General features: G+C 43.5%; 1 protein-coding gene across 1 annotated transcript; it reads right to left on the reverse strand.

Moving 5' to 3' along the window:
• Positions 1-630: 630 nt before the first annotated feature.
• On the reverse strand, positions 631-3,881 carry LOC145876035 (uncharacterized). The gene has a single exon (XM_082971807.1). The coding sequence runs from the start codon at positions 3,879-3,881 to the stop codon at positions 2,436-2,438; it is 1,446 nt and encodes a 481-aa protein (XP_082827933.1). The 3' UTR covers positions 631-2,435.
• Between the last annotated feature and the right edge of the window lie 16,972 nt (positions 3,882-20,853).

A 20,853-nucleotide genomic window follows, 5' to 3' on the forward strand; every position in this document is an offset into this window, starting at 1 on the left:
GCTAGAAACACAAGCATTTCGCTACACCCACAATAACATCTGCTAAACACGTGTATGTGACCAATAAAATGTGATTTTGATTTGAAATAAATGTCCTATTTATCAAAGGTGCTTTTGGCTGGTGTCAAAATGACTTCAAAGGATTTGAATTTGTTAAAAGTCCATTTTGATACAGAAACACTAAACCATGATTTAGATTTATTAAGAACAAGTTGATTGACAAAGTCATGAAAAATTGGAAGAATTTAATAAACCACATTTTGGCCATGATAAAAAGATATGCCTCTGGGATCAAAATGATCCATGTCAGAAGTATGGTTCAATGCAAATATGTAGTGGGTGTAAAGTTTGTTTCAATTTCTCACTCATTAAAAACGAATCAATCAACACATGCTTCTCTTTGAACGACTTAATATAATATTAAACTTTTATGAAATAAATGAAAAATAAACGTTTGGTTCCTCAACTGCATTGCCCAGTCCAGTCAGCAGATGGCGATGTGCGTCTTTTAGGTTCAGGCGATGCTGCCAGTGTGACGTATAATCTAGTGGACGGGACGCTCCTTCAACAACAACAGCTAGTCAGACACCTCGGTAGCTTTCTAGCAAACATAGCTACAACATTCACGCTCTTTACACTGTTTTGGTGTATATTAGTCTCTGTGTATTAAACACACTTCTGTCGTATGTACTTGTTGGCTCATTTTATTATATATTTACGTTGTTTGTCAGCTAGCAGGTCGTCAGGAGTCAGGTCATTGACCCAGGTCGTCAGGAGTCAGGTCAAGATTCACATCCCCATCGCCAAATGTGGAGGTTAATTTCTTTAATATCAATTGAGGAAACAAACTTATCACACAAGTCAGCGTTATTCTAAAACTAAATCTTTATTCACTTATTAATACGGGAGCAGGTCAATACAACACACACATATAAAGTGAATCAATTGAGTGTTCTACGAAAATGATGGCTGGTCAAAATCACCCCCAGATGATTCGTTGAGAGATGAATCACCCCCAGATGATTCGTTGAGAGCCACGAGACAAAAGTACAAAGGTCTTTTACAGCCAAGATACACCCCTTTTAACCTACATGACCAACAACAGATGTATAGAACGGGTCACAAGGTTAAGATTTGTATGAAAGATGCTTATAATTCTCAGCAGACAGTATCTGCTGTAAAAACAGTACTCTTTATGTAGAGACCAGGGTCTGGCCCTGAGGTCATCTCTCCCTGGTACCATATAGAACAGAAACATTAACTCATGTTCTGGAATGCAGTCTCTTTAGGTTTTATCACCCAAAAGACATTGTAAATCTCCTGTCAGTGTTTCTCCCAGAAGCCCATCCTCAGTAGAACACACAGACACAATAGTTCTAAGAACCCTCTATTCTGTTGCATAAAACAACCATTGATGCAATAAAAGTATTATAACATAATCTTGCAGTTTTGCTCTCAGTGTCCACTGAAAGTTGACTAGTAACAACAACTGGGACCTAAAAGACACCCACCATGAGACCCACTAAATCTGCCCAAGAAGAGGCAAACAAAAGAAAAACCCACATCGAACTTAAAGACAGGAAGTAAACCAAAAAGGTGGAGCAACTAAAGGTGTTGACTCTCCACATGTATCAAGACAACTGGAGCACTGGGCCAGACACTCTTAAATAGAACCTGGACCAGCTCAAGTGAAACACCTTCCCATATATTCCTTCCCTATATACACAATATACACAAACATCTCCCACAATAATCATATTACTTGTAATTTTTTTAACAAGCTCCTTAAACTGCACAAGCAGCAATAAATCACTGATATCGATTAGGGGGAAATCAGGTTGTTCGTGCTGTTGAAACTAACACAACTAAAAAAACACATGGAAATGGGAGATATATTTTTCCTCACTGATTAGAGGACAACCTGCAGAAGACAGTCAGCTACATTTTGGAGTGATGCATTTAAATTTAGGGGTCGCTGAACAAAGGAACACAACATTTATGTCATCACTCATCGATATCATGTTGAAATCAATTGTGTGAGAGGAGGGAGATGAGGTTGCACGTCCTGTTAAACTAACAGCTCAAAATCCACATGGAATCTGGGAGTAATGTGTACATCCCTGGTTAGAGGACAATTTGTAGAAAACAGCTAGCTACATTTTGAAGTGTTGCATTTTGATTCCAGTGGGTCACCAACATGGTAAGTGTAACAGCTCTTTTTGTGTTAGTCACTTTTTGTTAAATCTCATAAATAGTAACTCTTCCATTTCAGAGCCTGGATTTTCCCCCTGAGGTTAATATCCATATCATGTTGAAATCAATAGAACAGGGGACAAACGTTTAGGGTTCTACATTGTGACATCATTAAAATACTCCTACTACAATGTTAAAACATTCTACATTGTGAGATTATATCATTGATATCATGAAACAACTCATTCATGAATTTTCTGATGTTTGATCAGATGTCTTTTATCAGAGTATCTCTTGTTACATTGATCACAGCTATAAGGTTTTTCTCCTGTGTGTGTTCTCTGGTGTAGAGTCAGAGAGCCAGATTGACTAAAACTCTTCCCACATTGATCACAGCTATAAGGTTTCTCTCCTGTGTGTGTTCTCTGGTGTGATGTCAGCTGGCCAGATTGACCAAAACGCTTCCCACATTGACCACAGCTATAAGGTTTCTCTCCTGTGTGTGTTCTTTGGTGTATCTTCAGTTTGCCAGATTGAACAAAACTCTTGCCACATCGAGTACAGCTATAAGGTTTCTCTCCTGTGTGTCTTCTCTGGTGCATCTTCAGTTCTCCAGATTGAACAAAACTCTTCCCACATTGAGTACAGCTATAGGGTTTCTCTCCTGTGTGTCTTCTTTGGTGTATCGTCAGATGGTTAGATTTTAAAAAAAACTTCCCACATCGAGTACAGCTATAGGGTTTCTCTCCTGTGCGTGTTCTCTGGTGTAATTTCAGGCTGGTTGAATGAGTAAAACTCTTCCCACATTCATCACAGCTATATGGTTTCTCTCCTGTGTGTGTTCTCTGGTGTGTTATCAGGTTGATTAGCTGAGTAAAACTCTTCCCACATTGATCACAGCTAAAAGGTTTCTCTCCTGTGTGTGTTCTCTGGTGTAATTTCAGGCTGGTTGAACGAGTAAAACTCTTCCCACATTCATCACAGCTAGAAAGTTTCTCTCCTGTGTGTATTCTCAGGTGTGATATCAGGCTGCTTCGATGAGTAAAACTCTTCCCACATTGATCACAGCTAAAAGGTTTCTCTCCTGTGCGTGTTCTCTGGTGGAATTTCAGGCTGGTTGATTGAGTAAAACTCTTCCCACATTCATCACAGCTATATGGTTTCTCTCCTGTGTGTGTTCTCTGGTGTGTTATCAGGTTGATTAGCTGAGTAAAACTCTTCCCACATTGATCACAGCTAAAAGGTTTCTCTCCTGTGTGTGTTCTCTGGTGTAATTTCAGGCTGGTTGAACGAGTAAAACTCTTCCCACATTCATCACAGCTATAAGATTTCTCTCCTGTGTGTGTTCTTTGGTGTACAATAAGATGGCTAGATGTATCAAAACTCTTCCCACATTGAGTACAGCAATAAGCTTTCTCTATTGTGTGGCTTCTCCGATGAATTTTAATGCCTGATGAGGTGAATCTCTTCCCACAGTCAGAGAGGTTAATTATCTTCCCTGTGGGTCTCTGCTGGTGTTTCTTGAGGAGTTCTGATCTGGAGAGACTCTTCTCTGCCTCATCAGCATCATGAGGTTGTTGAGGCTCCCCAGAGGATCCACGATAGTCACGTCTCTCTCCTGTGTGAATGACAAAGTCATACAGATGGTTAAAGGCCCACAACAGCAGAAATCCACTGTAAAAGGTCATGCCAACAGCGTAGCCATGATGTTGAACAACAATTGACATCTGTAATGAATGTAATGATTACTTGACATTTGTCTTAAAATGAGCAACAATAGTCATATTTTGTCTTGTTTTCACATTAGTAGTAACATCTAAGATTGGAGGCCCTTTTCTATGTTTGCTGGTGAGAAAATATTTTTGCTCAGGGGAGTAACCTCCATTACCAGGTTGCTTATGAGTACATTTCACACTACTTTGGATTATAATTGTCAGGCTCGCTTGAATGTCCTGCTTAATATGTTTGTGTCATCATCGCAAATCAACCGCTTTGTACTTAAAAAAACACTTCAACCAGTAAAATGCTCTTTGGCTTTTTCATCAGCCTGACAATGAGGGTTTGTACACTGTTTGCCAAATTGGCCCATAACTTCACCTAACAACAACATAGACCTACTGTAGGACCCATAACTTCACCTAACAATAACATAGACCTACTGTAGGACCCATAACTTCACCAAACAATAACATAGACCTACTGTTGGACCCATAACTTCACCTAACAATAACATAGACCTACTGTAGGACCCATAACTTCACCTAACAATAACATAGACCTACTGTAGGACCCATAACTACACCTAACAACAAATATAGGAAAATAGCTCTGTGTGTTGAACAATAGCCTATCCATCAAGGAACAGTTCTCTACACATTATGAGCTAAGTATCTCTGTTTCCAAACGGACTAACGAGACCCTACTGTAAATCAAGCAGACAATAACACATTATAAACATCAATTTGTTAGGGATGTTGGATCCAACGTGGAGCACGGCATAACTGTCTTTACCAGAGTAATGAATGAAGAAGCACTTTGGTTGTTGTTGCATGTTGTGGCTTCTGTCATGTGACTGTCATTCAGAAAATGATTTCCTGGATCAGCTGATGATAGTTGAACATGTGACTGTAACTAAACAGCTACAGTATTAAGAATGATGTGTAATTATTGAAGAACTGCGTTAATGACAGTATCCATTTGAGTGTTGTCAATAAAGTTAAGATTAAAAAAAAAAAAAATGTATTTCACCTTTATTTAACCAGGTAGGCTAGTTGAGAACAAGTTCTCATTTACAACTGCAACCTGGCCAAGATAAAGCAAAGCAGTGCGACAAAAACAACAGAGTTACACGTTGGATAAACAAACGAACAGTCAATAACACAATAGAAAAATCTATATACAGTGTGTGCAAATGAAGTACGGAGGCAAGGCAATAAATAGACCATAGTAGTGAAGTAATTACAATTTAACACTGGAGTGATAGATGTTCAAGTAGAAATACTGGTGTGCAAAAGAGCAAAAAAACGTAAATAAAAACATGGGGATGAGGTAGGCAGTTGGATGGGCTATTTACAGATGGACTGTGTACAGCTGCAGCGATCGGTAAGCTGCTCAGATAGCTGATGCTTAAAGTTAGTGAGGGAGATATAAGTCTCCAACTCCAGCGATTTTTGCAATTCGTTGCAGTCATTGGCAGCAGAGAACTGGAAGGAAAGGCGGCCAAAGGAGGTGTTGGCTTTGGGGATGACCAGTGAGATATACCTCCTGGAGCGCATGCTATGGGTGGGTGTTGCTATGGTGACCAGTGAGCTGAGTGAAGTCGGCCTAGCAAAGACTTATAGATGACCTGGAGCCAGTGGGTTTGGCGACGAATATGTATACCAGGTCGATTAGAAAGGCCTGCTCGCGTTCTAGGGAGCATGTGACAGTGATGAGGGGTGGCCGTTTGACCGCAAACCCATAACGGATGCAGGCGATGAGGCAGTAATCGCTGAGATCCTGATTGAAAACAGCAGAGGTGTATTTGGAGGGCAAGTTGGTCAGGATAATATCTATGAGGGTACCCATGTTTACAGATTTAGGGGTTGTACCTGGTGGGTTCCTTGATAATTTGTGTGAGATTGAGGGCATCTAGCTTGAATTGTAGGACGGCCGGGGTGTTAACCTCACTAGGGTAGGGGGCACTGTTTTCACCTCCGGATGAAAAGCGTGCCAAAGTAAACTTGGTAGATTTGGATAGAAAACACTCTAAAGTTTCCAAAACTGTTAAAATAATGTCTGTGAGTATAACAGAACTGATATGACAGGCGAAAACCTGAGAAAAATACATCCAGGAAGTGGGATTTGTTGTTGTTGTAGTTTTCCATTGACTGCCTATACAGATTCCATTGACTTAGGTCTCAAATTGCATTTCCTATGGCTTCCACTAGATGTCAACAGTCTTTACAAATAGTTTCAGGCTTGCATCCTGAAAAATGAGAGAGTAAGACCACTCTGAATGAGCGCACCTTTCTTGTTTACCTTTTATATTGACGACGTTATTGTCCGGTTGAAATGTTATATATTATTTAGGCTAAAAACAACCTGAGGATTGATTATAAACATCGTTTGACATGTTTCTACGAACTTTACTGATACTTTTAGGATTTTTCGTCTGGCTGTAGTGACTGCCTTTGAGCCTGTGGATTACTGAACAAAACGCATGAACAAAACAGAGGTTTTTGGATATAAAGAGAGACTTTATCGAACAAAACAAACATTTATTGAGTAAATGGGAGTCTTGTGAGTTGCAACGATATGAAGATCATCAAAAGTAAGTGATTCATTTTATCGCTATTTCTGACTTGTGTAACTCCTCTACTTGGCTGGTAACTGTTTGTAATGATTTGTCTGCTGGGCACTGTTCTCAGATAATCGCATGGTATGCTTTCACGGTAAAGCCTTTATGAAATCTGACACCGTGGTTTGATTAACAAGAAGTTAATCTTTAAACCGATGTATAACACTTGAATGTTTTATGAATTCTTATAATGAGTATTTCTGTTTTTGAATTTGGTGCTCTGCAATTTCACTGGATGTTGGCCATGTGGGACGGTAGCGTCCCACACCCCCTAGAGAGGTTAAGCATATCCCAGTTTAGGTCACCTAACAGAACAAACTCTGAAGCTAGATGGGGGCCAATCAATTCACATATGGTGTCCAGGGCAGCTGGGAGCTGAGGGGGGTCTGTAACAGGCGGCAACAGTGAGAGACTTATTTCTGGAGAGATTCATTTTTTTAATTAAAAGCTTGAACTGTTTGGGCTTAGACCTGGAATGTATGATAGAACATTGCAGGCCATCTCTGCAGTAGATTGCAACTCCTCTCATTTTGATGGAAAATGTTGTAGTTGGGGATGGAAATTTCAGAATTTTTGGTGACCTTCCAAAGCCAGGATTCAGACACGGCAAGGACATCAAGGTTGGCGGAGTGTGCTAAAGCAGTGAGTAAAACAAACTTAGGGAGGAGGCTTCTGATGTTAACATGCATGAAACCAAGGCTTTTACGGTTACAGAAGTCAACAAATGAGAGCGCCTGGGGACACACAGGGCCTGGGATAACGTCTACATCACCAGAGGAGTAGGATGAGGGTACGGCAAAAGGCTTTCAGAACTGGTCGGCTCCCTCTAGTCAGGTTATAGTGACGACTGGCTCCCTCCCTCTAGTCAGGTTATAGTGATGACTGGCTCGCTCCCTCTAGTCAGGTTATAGTGATGACTGGCTCCCTCCCTCTAGTCAGGTTATAGTGATGACTGGCTCCCTCTAGTCAGGTTATAGTGATGACTGGCTCCCTCCCTCTAGTCAGGTTATAGTGATGACTGGCTCCCTCCCTCTAGTCAGGTTATAGTGATGACTGGCTCCCTCCCTCTAGTCAGGTTATAGTGATGACTGGCTCCCTCCCTCTAGTCAGGTTATAGTGACGACTGGCTCCCTCCCTCTAGTCAGGTTATAGTGATGACTGGCTCGCTCCCTCTAGTCAGGTTATAGTGATGACTGGCTCCCTCCCTCTAGTCAGGTTATAGTGATGACTGGCTCCCTCCCTCTAGTCAGGTTATAGTGATGACTGGCTCCCTCCCTCTAGTCAGGTTATAGTGATGACTGGCTCCCTCCCTCTAGTCAGGTTATAGTGATGACTGGCTCCCTCCCTCTAGTCAGGTTATAGTGATGACTGGCTCCCTCCCTCTAGTCAGGTTATAGTGATGACTGGCTCCCTCTAGTCAGGTTATAGTGATGACTGGCTCCCTCCAGTCAGGTTATAGTGATGACTGGCTCCCTCCCTCTAGTCAGGTTATAGTGATGACTGGCTCCCTCCCTCTAGTCAGGTTATAGTGATGACTGGCTCCCTCCCTCTAGTCAGGTTATAGTGATGACTGGCTCCCTCTAGTCAGGTTATAGTGATGACTGGCTCCCTCCCTCTAGTCAGGTTATAGTGATGACTGGCTCCCTCCCTCTAGTCAGGTTATAGTGATGACTGGCTCCCTCCCTCTAGTCAGGTTATAGTGATGACTGGCTCCCTCTAGTCAGGTTATAGTGATGACTGGCTCCCTCCCTCTAGTCAGGTTATAGTGATGACTGGCTCCCTCCCTCTAGTCAGGTTATAGTGATGACTGGCTCCCTCCCTCTAGTCAGGTTATAGTGATGACTGGCTCCCTCCCTCTAGTCAGGTTATAGTGATGACTGGCTCCCTCCCTCTAGTCAGGTTATAGTGATGACTGGCTCCCTCCAGTCAGGTTATAGTGATGACTGGCTCCCTCTAGTCAGGTTATAGTGACGACTGGCTCCCTCTAGTCAGGTTATAGTGATGACTGGCTCCCTCTAGTCAGGTTATAGTGATGACTGGCTCCCTCCCTCTAGTCAGGTTATAGTGATGACTGGCTCCCTCCCTCTAGTCAGGTTATAGTGATGACTGGCTCCCTCCCTCTAGTCAGGTTATAGTGATGACTGGCTCCCTCCCTCTAGTCAGGTTATAGTGATGACTGGCTCGCTCCCTCTAGTCAGGTTATAGTGATGACTGGCTCCCTCCCTCTAGTCAGGTTATAGTGATGACTGGCTCCCTCTAGTCAGGTTATAGTGATGACTGGCTCCCTCCCTCTAGTCAGGTTATAGTGATGACTGGCTCCCTCCCTCTAGTCAGGTTATAGTGATGACTGGCTCCCTCCCTCTAGTCAGGTTATAGTGACGACTGGCTCCCTCCCTCTAGTCAGGTTATAGTGACGACTGGCTCCCTCCCTCTAGTCAGGTTATAGTGATGACTGGCTCCCTCTAGTCAGGTTATAGTGATGACTGGCTCCCTCCCTCTAGTCAGGTTATAGTGATGACTGGCTCCCTCCCTCCAGTCAGGTTATAGTGATGACTGGCTCCCTCCCTCTAGTCAGGTTATAGTGATGACTGGCTCCCTCCCTCTAGTCAGGTTATAGTGATGACTGGCTCCCTCCCTCTAGTCAGGTTATAGTGATGACTGGCTCCCTCCCTCTAGTCAGGTTATAGTGATGACTGGCTCCCTCCCTCTAGTCAGGTTATAGTGATGACTGGCTCCCTCTAGTCAGGTTATAGTGACGACTGGCTCCCTCTAGTCAGGTTATAGTGACGACTGGCTCCCTCTAGTCAGGTTATAGTGATGACTGGCTCCCTCTAGTCAGGTTATAGTGACGACTGGCTCCCTCTAGTCAGGTTATAGTGATGACTGGCTCCCTCTAGTCAGGTTATAGTGATGACTGGCTCCCTCCCTCTAGTCAGGTTATAGTGATGACTGGCTCCCTCCCTCTAGTCAGGTTATAGTGATGACTGGCTCCCTCTAGTCAGGTTATAGTGATGACTGGCTCCCTCTAGTCAGGTTATAGTGATGACTGGCTCCCTCCCTCTAGTCAGGTTATAGTGATGACTGGCTCCCTCCCTCTAGTCAGGTTATAGTGATGACTGGCTCCCTCCCTCTAGTCAGGTTATAGTGATGACTGGCTCCCTCTAGTCAGGTTATAGTGATGACTGGCTCCCTCCCTCTAGTCAGGTTATAGTGATGACTGGCTCCCTCCCTCTAGTCAGGTTATAGTGATGACTGGCTCCCTCTAGTCAGGTTATAGTGATGACTGGCTCCCTCTAGTTAGGTTATAGTGATGACTGGCTCCCTCCAGTCAGGTTATAGTGATGACTGGCTCCCTCTAGTCAGGTTATAGTGATGACTGGCTCCCTCTAGTCAGGTTATATTGATGACTGGCTCCCTCTAGTCAGGTTATATTGATGACTGGCTCCCTCTAGTCAGGTTATAGTGATGACTGGCTCCCTCCCTCTAGTCAGGTTATAGTGATGACTGGCTCCCTCTAGTCAGGTTATAGTGATGACTGGCTCCCTCCCTCTAGTCAGGTTATAGTGATGACTGGCTCCCTCTAGTCAGGTTGTAGTGATGACTGGCTCCCTCTAGTCAGGTTGTAGTGATGACTGGCTCCCTCTAGTCAGGTTATATTGATGACTGGCTCCCTCTAGTCAGGTTATAGTGATGACTGGCTCCCTCCCTCTAGTCAGGTTATAGTGATGACTGGCTCCCTCCCTCTAGTCAGGTTATAGTGATGACTGGCTCCCTCCCTCTAGTCAGGTTATAGTGATGACTGGCTCCCTCTAGTCAGGTTATAGTGATGACTGGCTCCCTCCCTCTAGTCAGGTTATAGTGATGACTGGCTCCCTCCCTCTAGTCAGGTTATAGTGATGACTGGCTCCCTCCCTCTAGTCAGGTTATAGTGATGACTGCCTCCCTCTAGTCAGGTTATAGTGATGACTGGCTCCCTCCCTCTAGTCAGGTTATAGTGATGACTGGCTCCCTCCCTCTAGTCAGGTTATAGTGATGACTGGCTCCCTCCCTCTAGTCAGGTTATAGTGATGACTGGCTCCCTCCCTCTAGTCAGGTTATAGTGATGACTGGCTCCCTCCCTCTAGTCAGGTTATAGTGATGACTGGCTCCCTCCCTCTAGTCAGGTTATAGTGATGACTGGCTCCCTCCCTCTAGTCAGGTTATAGTGATGACTGGCTCCCTCCCTCTAGTCAGGTTATATTGATGACTGGCTCCCTCCAGTCAGGTTATAGTGATGACTGGCTCCCTCCAGTCAGGTTATAGTGATGACTGGCTCCCTCCAGTCAGGTTATAGTGATGACTGGCTCTCTCTAGTCAGGTTATATTGATGACTGGCTCCCTCCAGTCAGGTTATAGTGATGACTGGCTCCCTCCAGTCAGGTTATATTGATGACTGGCTCCCTCCAGTCAGGTTATAGTGATGACTGGCTCCCTCTAGTCAGGTTATAGTGATGACTGGCTCCCTCTAGTCAGGTTATATTGATGACTGGCTCCCTCCAGTCAGGTTATAGTGATGACTGGCTCCCTCCAGTCAGGTTATATTGATGAATGGCTCCCTCTAGTCAGGTTATAGTGATGACTGGCTCCCTCCCTCTAGTCAGGTTATAGTGGTGACTGGCTCCCTCCCTCTAGTCAGGTTATAGTGATGACTGGCTCCCTCCCTCTAGTCAAGTTATAGTGATGACTGGCTCCCTCCCTCTAGTCAGGTTATAGTGATGACTGGCTCCCTCTAGTCAGGTTATAGTGATGACTGGCTCCCTCTAGTCAGGTTATAGTGATGACTGGCTCCCTCCCTCTAGTCAGGTTATAGTGATGACTGGCTCCCTCCCTCTAGTCAGGTTATAGAGATGACTGGCTCCCTCCCTCTAGTCAGGTTATAGTGACGACTGGCTCCCTCCCTCTAGTCAGGTTATAGTGACGACTGGCTCCCTCCCTCTAGTCAGGTTATAGTGATGACTGGCTCCCTCCCTCTAGTCAGGTTATAGTGATGACTGCCTCCCTCTAGTCAGGTTATAGTGATGACTGGCTCCCTCTAGTCAGGTTATAGTGATGACTGGCTCCCTCTAGTCAGGTTATAGTGATGACTGGCTCCCTCCCTCTAGTCAGGTTATAGTGATGACTGGCTCCCTCCCTCTAGTCAGGTTATAGTGATGACTGGCTCCCTCCCTCTAGTCAGGTTATAGTGATGACTGGCTCCCTCCCTCTAGTCAGGTTATAGTGATGACTGGCTCCCTCTAGTCAGGTTATAGTGATGACTGGCTCCCTCTAGTCAGGTTATAGTGATGACTGGCTCCCTCTAGTCAGGTTATAGTGATGACTGGCTCCCTCCCTCTAGTCAGGTTATATTGATGACTGGCTCCCTCTAGTCAGGTTATAGTGATGACTGGCTCCCTCCCTCTAGTCAGGTTATAGTGATGACTGGCTCCCTCCCTCTAGTCAGGTTATAGTGATGACTGGCTCCCTCCCTCTAGTCAGGTTATAGTGATGACTGGTTCCCTCTAGTCAGGTTATAGTGATGACTGGCTCCCTCCCTCTAGTCAGGTTATAGTGATGACTGGCTCCCTCCCTCTAGTCAGGTTATAGTGATGACTGGCTCCCTCCCTCTAGTCAGGTTACAGTGATGACTGGCTCCCTCCCTCTAGTCAGGTTATAGTGATGACTGGCTCCCTCCCTCTAGTCAGGTTATAGTGATGACTGGCTCCCTCCCTCTAGTCAGGTTATAGTGATGACTGGCTCCCTCCCTCTAGTCAGGTTATAGTGATGACTGGCTCCCTCCCTCTAGTCAGGTTATATTGATGACTGGCTCCCTCCCTCTAGTCAGGTTATAGTGATGACTGGCTCCCTCCAGTCAGGTTATAGTGATGACTGGCTCCCTCTAGTCAGGTTATAGTGATGACTGGCTCCCTCCCTCTAGTCAGGTTATAGTGACGACTGGCTCCCTCTAGTCAGGTTATAGTGATGACTGGCTCCCTCCAGTCAGGTTATAGTGATGACTGGCTCCCTCTAGTCAGGTTATAGTGATGACTGGCTCCCTCTAGTCAGGTTATAGTGATGACTGGCTCCCTCCCTCTAGTCAGGTTATAGTGATGACTGGCTCCCTCCCTCTAGTCAGGTTATAGTGATGACTGGCTCCCTCCCTCTAGTCAGGTTATAGTGATGACTGGCTCCCTCCCTCAGTCAGGTTATAGTGATGACTGGCTCCCTCTAGTCAGGTTATAGTGATGACTGGCTCCCTCCCTCTAGTCAGGTTATAGTGATGACTGGCTCCCTCCCTCTAGTCAGGTTATAGTGATGACTGGCTCCCTCCCTGTAGTCAGGTTATAGTGATGACTGGCTCCCTCCCTCTAGTCAGGTTATAGTGACGACTGGCTCCCTCTAGTCAGGTTATAGTGATGACTGGCTCCCTCTAGTCAGGTTATAGTGATGACTGGCTCCCTCCCTCTAGTCAGGTTATAGTGACGACTGGCTCCCTCCCTCTAGTCAGGTTATAGTGACGACTGGCTCCCTCCCTCTAGTCAGGTTATAGTGATGACTGGCTCCCTCCCTCTAGTCAGGTTATAGTGATGACTGGCTCCCTCTAGTCAGGTTATATTGATGACTGGCTCCCTCTAGTCAGGTTATAGTGATGACTGGCTCCCTCTAGTCAGGTTATAGTGATGACTGGCTCCCTCTAGTCAGGTTATAGTGATGACTGGCTCCCTCCCTCTAGTCAGGTTATAGTGATGACTGGCTCCCTCCCTCTAGTCAGGTTATAGTGATGACTGGCTCCCTCCCTCTAGTCAGGTTATAGTGATGACTGGCTCCCTCCAGTCAGGTTATAGTGATGACTGGCTCCCTCTAGTCAGGTTATAGTGATGACTGGCTCCCTCCCTCTAGTCAGGTTATAGTGACGACTGGCTCCCTCTAGTCAGGTTATAGTGATGACTGGCTCCCTCCAGTCAGGTTATAGTGATGACTGGCTCCCTCTAGTCAGGTTATAGTGATGACTGGCTCCCTCTAGTCAGGTTATAGTGATGACTGGCTCCCTCCCTCTAGTCAGGTTATAGTGATGACTGGCTCCCTCCCTCTAGTCAGGTTATAGTGATGACTGGCTCCCTCCCTCTAGTCAGGTTATAGTGATGACTGGCTCCCTCTAGTCAGGTTATAGTGATGACTGGCTCCCTCTAGTCAGGTTATATTGATGACTGGCTCCCTCTAGTCAGGTTATAGTGACGACTGGCTCCCTCCCTCTAGTCAGGTTATAGTGGTGACTGGCTCCCTCCCTCCAGTCAGGTTATATTGATGACTGGCTCCCTCTAGTCAGGTTATAGTGATGACTGGCTCCCTCCCTCTAGTCAGGTTATAGTGATGACTGGCTCCCTCCCTCTAGTCAGGTTATAGTGATGACTGGCTCCCTCTAGTCAGGTTATAGTGATGACTGGCTCCCTCTAGTCAGGTTATATTGATGACTGGCTCCCTCAAGTAACTTGTGTGTCTTAATTATTTAATCAAACAGCTTAAAGCATCAGACAAGTTCAGTACATATAGTTGATTTTATTAAAACACATGGGGTGATTGGTAGAAAGAACAGATGACTCTTGGTTGACCAAGATGTATTTTAGTTGGGGACAGCACTAGAACATGATTTTGGGGCTCCCGAGTGGCGCAGCGGACACTGCATCTCAGTGCTTGAGGCTTCACTACAGACACCCTGGTTCAAATCCAGGCTGTATCACTACCGGCCGTGATTTGGAGTCCCATAGGGCGGCGCACAATTGGCCCAGCGGTGTCCGGGGTAGGCAGTCATTGTAAATAAGAATTTGTTCTTAACTGACTTGTCTAGTTAAATAAAGGTTACATTTAAATACATTTAAAAAATAGAGTTTCATGACAAACCATTTTTTACAAATCCGGCAAGGCACCAATTTTGAGAAGGGTTTAAAACAAAGGTTTCAAACCAATTCATGAATGTAATTGAATCTAGGTATGTCTTGCCTTTAATGTGATGGCATGAAAAACAATTGGCTGAATATTATACAATGACTTAACAGCTCTAATAATTTGCCTCCACAGGAAATCTACACTGGCAGTTATAGAATATACTATATATCCTAGAAACCTGGTTAAACTATCATTATGACATCATGGATGAATTCTAGAATATACTATATAGCCTAGAAACCTGGTTAAACTATCATTATGACATCATGGATGAATTCTAGAATATACTATATATCCTAGAAACCTGGTTAAACTATCATTATGACATCCTGGATAAATTCTAGAATATACTATATATCCTAGAAACCTGGTTAAACTATCATTATGACATCATGGATGACTTCTAGAATATACTATATAGCCTAGAAACCTGGTTAAACTATCATTATGACATCATGGATGGATTCTAGAATATACTATATATCCTAGAAACCTGGTTAAACTATCATTATGACATCATGGATAAATTCTAGAATATACTATATATCCTAGAAACCTGGTTAAACTATCATTATGACATCCTGGATAAATTCTAGAATATACTATATATCCTAGAAACCTGGTTAAACTATCATTATGACATCATGGATGAATTCTAGAATATACTATATATCCTAGAAACCTGGTTAAACTATCATTATGACATCATGGATGAATTCTAGAATATACTATATATCCTAGAAACCTGGTTAAACTATCATTATGACATCATGGATGAATAAATTTGAGTGGTTACACTCCTCCTTCCCCCATCCCTCAGCTGTTTACCAAACCAAGCCTCTGGGCAGCCATTTTGTTACTGTTGAAAAAACCCACACAACCCAGCAATCTGCAGTTCATACAATAACAAAGCTGTCATTCCACCAGTTTTGGTAATAAGATGATTAGGGGGTTGGAGAAATGTAACTACTTTCAAATTCATAGATAGACCTATGGATGCAAGGACTGACCATCCATGATATCAACATGATAGTTTTAACCATGTTGAGGCTATACAGTGTTGATTTACATTGTTTCTAGACATTGGAGTAAAAAAAGCTTATTTGGGGATCTGATTGGGTAAACTGGTGAACTAAGCTCATGAGGCATGTGTTATATTCTTCAACAATCAATGGCTATAAATTAATAATTTAAAAGTCACAATATGGATGTAGCTATTGCATATTTCCGCTTTAACACCACACATCAGTTCAACAACTGCAGAGTTTGTGCCTCTGTATTTAAGACAGTACTTACTAGTGTTAATCAGGGAACGGTTTCTCAAAACCATCTTATGGCTAAGTTCACCGTTAGAACCATTGGACGCCTTAAGATGCGTTTGGGAAACCGGGCCCAGATGTCCAGTTTCCTCCTCTATCGATGTAACAGTCATCTCCCCCTCTTCCTCTTTCACTCCATAAACTGCATCCTCCTCTTCTTTTACTGTAACATCCTCCTCCTCTTTCACTCTGAACGCGTCTTTTTCTTCTTTCACAGTAACGGCCTCACCCTCTACTTCTTGTTTTACTGTGATATTCTCTTCTTTAGCAGGAGAGTAGATCAGTGACCGCATGGTTGGGAATGTTAGCTAGCTAGGCTAATGCTAACTTAACCAGCCTGCTAGCTGAATAATAACAACAACACCGTAAATATGAAATTAAATCGGATAACTAACTAGACGACAGTAGTGGGTTTAAAACACAGTGGCTAATATACACTAACGCGTCTAAAGAGCTTTATTGTTCGGCTATTTTGTCTAGCAAGCTACCGTGGTGTCCGACTAACTGTTGCTGCTGTTGAAAGAAGAGTTCCGTCCACTACATTATACGTCACACCAACAGCATCGCGTTAAATTCCCAGACCGCCATCTGCTGACTGGAGTGGGTAACGCAGTTGAGTAAAATGTATATTTTGTCAGACAAAAAGTTAAAGGGTAGGAATAAGGGACATCGCTGGTCATAAAATATTCATTACTTTCTTCAGCAATACTAGGAGAGAGGGGTACCCCTACACAGAACTGATCTGGATCAAAGATGGCAGACAGAAATACTAGGAGAGAGGGGTACCCCTACACAGAACTGAACTGGATCAAAGATGGCGGACAGAAATACTAGGAGAGAGGGGTACCCCTACAGAACTGAACTGGATCAAAGATGGCGGACAGAAACACTAGGAGAGAGGCGTACCCCTACACAGAACTGATCTGGGTCAAAGATGGCGGACAGAAATACTAGGATGGAAGCAAATGTAAGGGATTATAACGTCATAACGAATCATGCAAAAACATGTACAGTTGACAGGAATGTTAGTTAATGTAGAGACAAACGATTATGCTTTTTTTTAATCGTAAAGTTCATTTATGAAAATCGCGATTTAGCAAGCTAGCTGACTAGCTAACATTAGCCAACTAGCTGACTAGCTAACATTAGCCAGCTTGCTGACTAGCTAACATTAACCAACTAGCTGACTAGCTAACACTAGCCAGCTAGCTGACTAGCTGACATTAGCCAGCTAGCTGACTAGCTAACACTAGCCAGCTAGCTGACTAGCTAACATTAACCAGCTAGCTGACTAGCTAACATTAACCAGCTAGCTGACTAGCTAACATTAACCAGCTAGCTAACTAGCTAACATTAGCCAGCTAGCTGACTAGCTAACATTAGCCAGCTAGCTGACTAGCTAACATTAGCCAGCTAGCTGACTAGCTAACACTAGCCAGCTAGCTGACTAGCTAACATTAACCAGCTAGCTGACTAGCTAACATTAGCCAGCTAGCTGACTAGCAAACATTAGCCAGCTAGCTGACTAGCTAACATTAACCAGCTAGCTGACTAGCTAACATTAGCCAGCTAGCTGGCTAGCTTTATGGCTGTTGTGACATGAGTATGAAATTGTCATTCTGGCTGTTTTAGGGACTCCTGAAACAACCAGCAAACCAGGCTGTCGTTTTGTGAAACAGTGAATGTATAGAATCTAGTTAGCTGAAGAATTTACTGCAAATTGAATGTACAATTTTGTAAGCTTGCCTTGCTGATATTTGCCATGCAGATAGATGAAATAACGTAGCTAGCTATGTTCTTGCTTATTGTGCAGTGGATGATTAAAATACCTGTATGCCTATGGATGTGTAGCTAGCTATCTAGCCGATCTGTGTATGGACCCAAACGTTTGGTATACATATTAGTTCAGAACCTATGAACCTCAGCTATCATAGCCAGTTGTATCAACTTCAAAACAGCCTGAATGACATTAATGAAGCCTATGGATTGAGTAGAATATAATATAACTTTGTGCCAAGGATGCAAGTCGTATATACATGTAGTTATTACCATGCATGAGATCCCCACTTTGTAGCCTGTACATTTAATATATTCACTGATCATGTACTCTACCTTGGCAAATAAAGGTGCAGTTTAGGTATGAATGTCTTTGAGATTATTTTTCAGTCATATCCAATACCATCAAATTCCAGTCTTTGAATGACGCTGTGTCTGCATGTATGTATTACAATTATACACTTCAACAGTGTTTACCAATCTTGGTCCTGGGACATCAATGGTTACACATTGTAACTAATAGACTAGAAACAGGATTTAACTAGTTAATTCATATATACAGAAATATAATGTTAAAAAACAGTACACTACACTTCCTATGCATCATGTAAATACTCTAACACTGGTTCATCTCAACATCTAATGCCCTTCATCTGCATTGATCTGATAAACACAGGATAGGTGGAGTATTTCATCACATTACACTTCATTTCAACCAGTGGAGAATGTGAAACGCTTTATTGAAAAGCTCATTATCCAAGTGTTATAAATACAAGTTTAATCTGTACTTCAATGCACATCTGTTGTGCATTATAAAAACAGAGGAAGAAAGAGGAGGTGGTGAGAGAGGTGTAAAAGACAGAAAGGGAAAGAGGTAAGCACATAGGAGCAGGGAAGGCAGCACATGATTAATGAATCACAGTGCTACATAAATATTCTCTCAGTTCATCACAATTACATAATAGTGTCTCTCGTCGGCCCAAAGGTTCTTAAAAGCAGGTGAGGTGGTGATGATGGGACTGGGGGTTGGCATCCTCTCACATCAAAACATATCTGCAGACGAGAGACAGATGGAGAGAGAGAGCATGTTTAAACCTTGTGTTTATATTTTTTATTCTAACATTGTTAGTCATCAATCAGGAGGTGAAATAAAAAACTGACCTGGGATCATTAACTCTGTGACTACTGCATCTCTATCTGTATTTCAATGTAAAGCATCTCTTTAATAATACTTCCTGTTGACCTGACCAAGTGACCTCTCACCTCTGTTCATGCTGTGCCCTCTATGTAGCCAGTTCAGATGCAGGAGGGGTTCACCGACACAGCTGATATAACCTAGATGATTTAGGGAGAAGAGGAGAGAGGGATGAAGTGAAGGAGAGAGACTGTTATTGAGAAAATAAGGTAGTTAAAGCGACAGTGTTCACAGGAATCTGTGTGTGGCCTCACCTGGTGTCCACACCACACTAAGTGGTTGCAGAGTACTTTATGCTGAAAAACATGAACGGACACACGAGGACAAACAATATAGTGTAGTTATAGAAATAATGAAGTGTCTTACTATTCTCCATGGTTGGCCCTCTTGCCTATTCTTTGAAGGTGGAAGGAGCCACAGTTATACACCTGAACCTGCTTACTGCACAACACAATCCATCAATCAGATTGATACATGAGTGTGTAGGTGTGGGTTATAGGGTGTCTAATTGTTCTACATTTTTTCAATATGGGTGATTTAAAAAAGCCTGTTTTGTTTTTGCACAGACATCACACCCTTACCTACACAGCACCCTCACCTGAGAAGTAGAAATCAAAGGAAAGAAATTGGGAATTGAATAACTGCAGTTGACATAGCTCAGTAAATGGAAGAATACTCTTATTGCAATGTGAATGGCTCTTAAAAGAGCCTTTGGTTGTGCATAGTGTAGTCTATGGTGTTGCCAGGGAACAGCACCCTCTTTGAAGAAGTAGGAGGTGAAGATCTCCTGCACACGGATTGCCTCTCTTGCTGCGTTGTTGGACCCCATCCTTGAAACATCCTGCAGAGCAGCAGACTCCTCCTCTGGCACACGGCGGCGAGCTGCAGATCCCCTCCTGGTCCTCGTGTCCATCCTCATGAAGTTACGCAGGACACAGGTAGCCTTCACACACCTGAATTCCTCCAGGAGGCAGTCCCAGATGACCCTGGTCACCCAACCTTGCAGTGCCCTACACGGTAACTGTAGGCAATCGTTATGAAGGAATCTCCAGTTACAAGGTATCTGTAGGAATATGGAAGACAATGTAATTACTAGACTGTTACATCACCAGGTCATTGTGGATTACTAAAGTATAATATCCCTGATAACAAATCATGATAACATTGGATTGATAGATGCATGGGCACACATATGTACATGTGTAGCATGTGACAATAACAGGATCATATCAAGGATAGCATCACAAATGAATACATAAATACCACTTGAAGCTTGATGATGAGTTTGAATCATTTGAATCAGCTGTGCAGTGTGAAGGCAAAAACAAAAATGTGCCCCTCTGAGTCCCCAGGACTGAGAACCACTGCTCTTCATTGGGACATCTTCATATGTAGACTGGCTTTCATAGAGCTCTTTATCTGAGGACAGAAAACCTCACAAGAAACAGACTTCATTATAGTCAGATTACACCACACTGAATATTATGTTACTATTATCTCCGTCCTCACTTCTAGGGACAGGAACTACACAAAAGTACCTGCCCTATCCAGAATAGCCTCCTCTCTCACTGACAGTTGGGGCTGCTATCCTTTCACCCTCCTCCATGGCTGTTCTACATTTGGAGTTTGTTTTTTACAGTGATAAATAGATAGCTGGTCTGATGTGAAGGAGGAGGTTGATCATCAGGAGTCAGATGTGAAGGAGGAGGTTGATCATCAGGAGTCAGATGTGAAGGAGGAGGTTGATCATCAGGAGTCAGATGTGAAGGAGGAGGTTGATCATCAGGAGACAGATGTGAAGGAGGAGGTTGATCATCAGGAGTCAGATGTGAAGGAGGAGGTTGATCATCAGGAGTCAGATGTGAAGGAGGAGGTTGATCATCAGGAGTCAGATGTGAAGGAGGAGGTTGATCATCAGGAGTCAGATGTGAAGGAGGAGGTTGATCATCAGGAGTCAGATGTGAAGGAGGTTGATATTCTAAAATTGATTAAATCAATATTTCCCCCTCAATCTACACACAATACCCCATAATGACCTCACAATACCCCATAATAACATCACAATACCATAT

Source organism: Salmo salar, unplaced genomic scaffold (genome assembly GCF_965601325.2).
Source record: "Salmo salar unplaced genomic scaffold, fSalSal1 ptg000432l, whole genome shotgun sequence".
In the NCBI taxonomy this organism is placed as follows: Eukaryota; Metazoa; Chordata; class Actinopteri; order Salmoniformes; family Salmonidae; genus Salmo; species Salmo salar.

What these genes read in the sequence shown, in the direction of transcription:
- LOC145876035 (XM_082971807.1), bottom strand. Translation starts at nt 3,881, where the DNA reads ATGACCTTTTACAGTGGATTTCTGCTGTTGTGGGCCTTTAACCATCTG.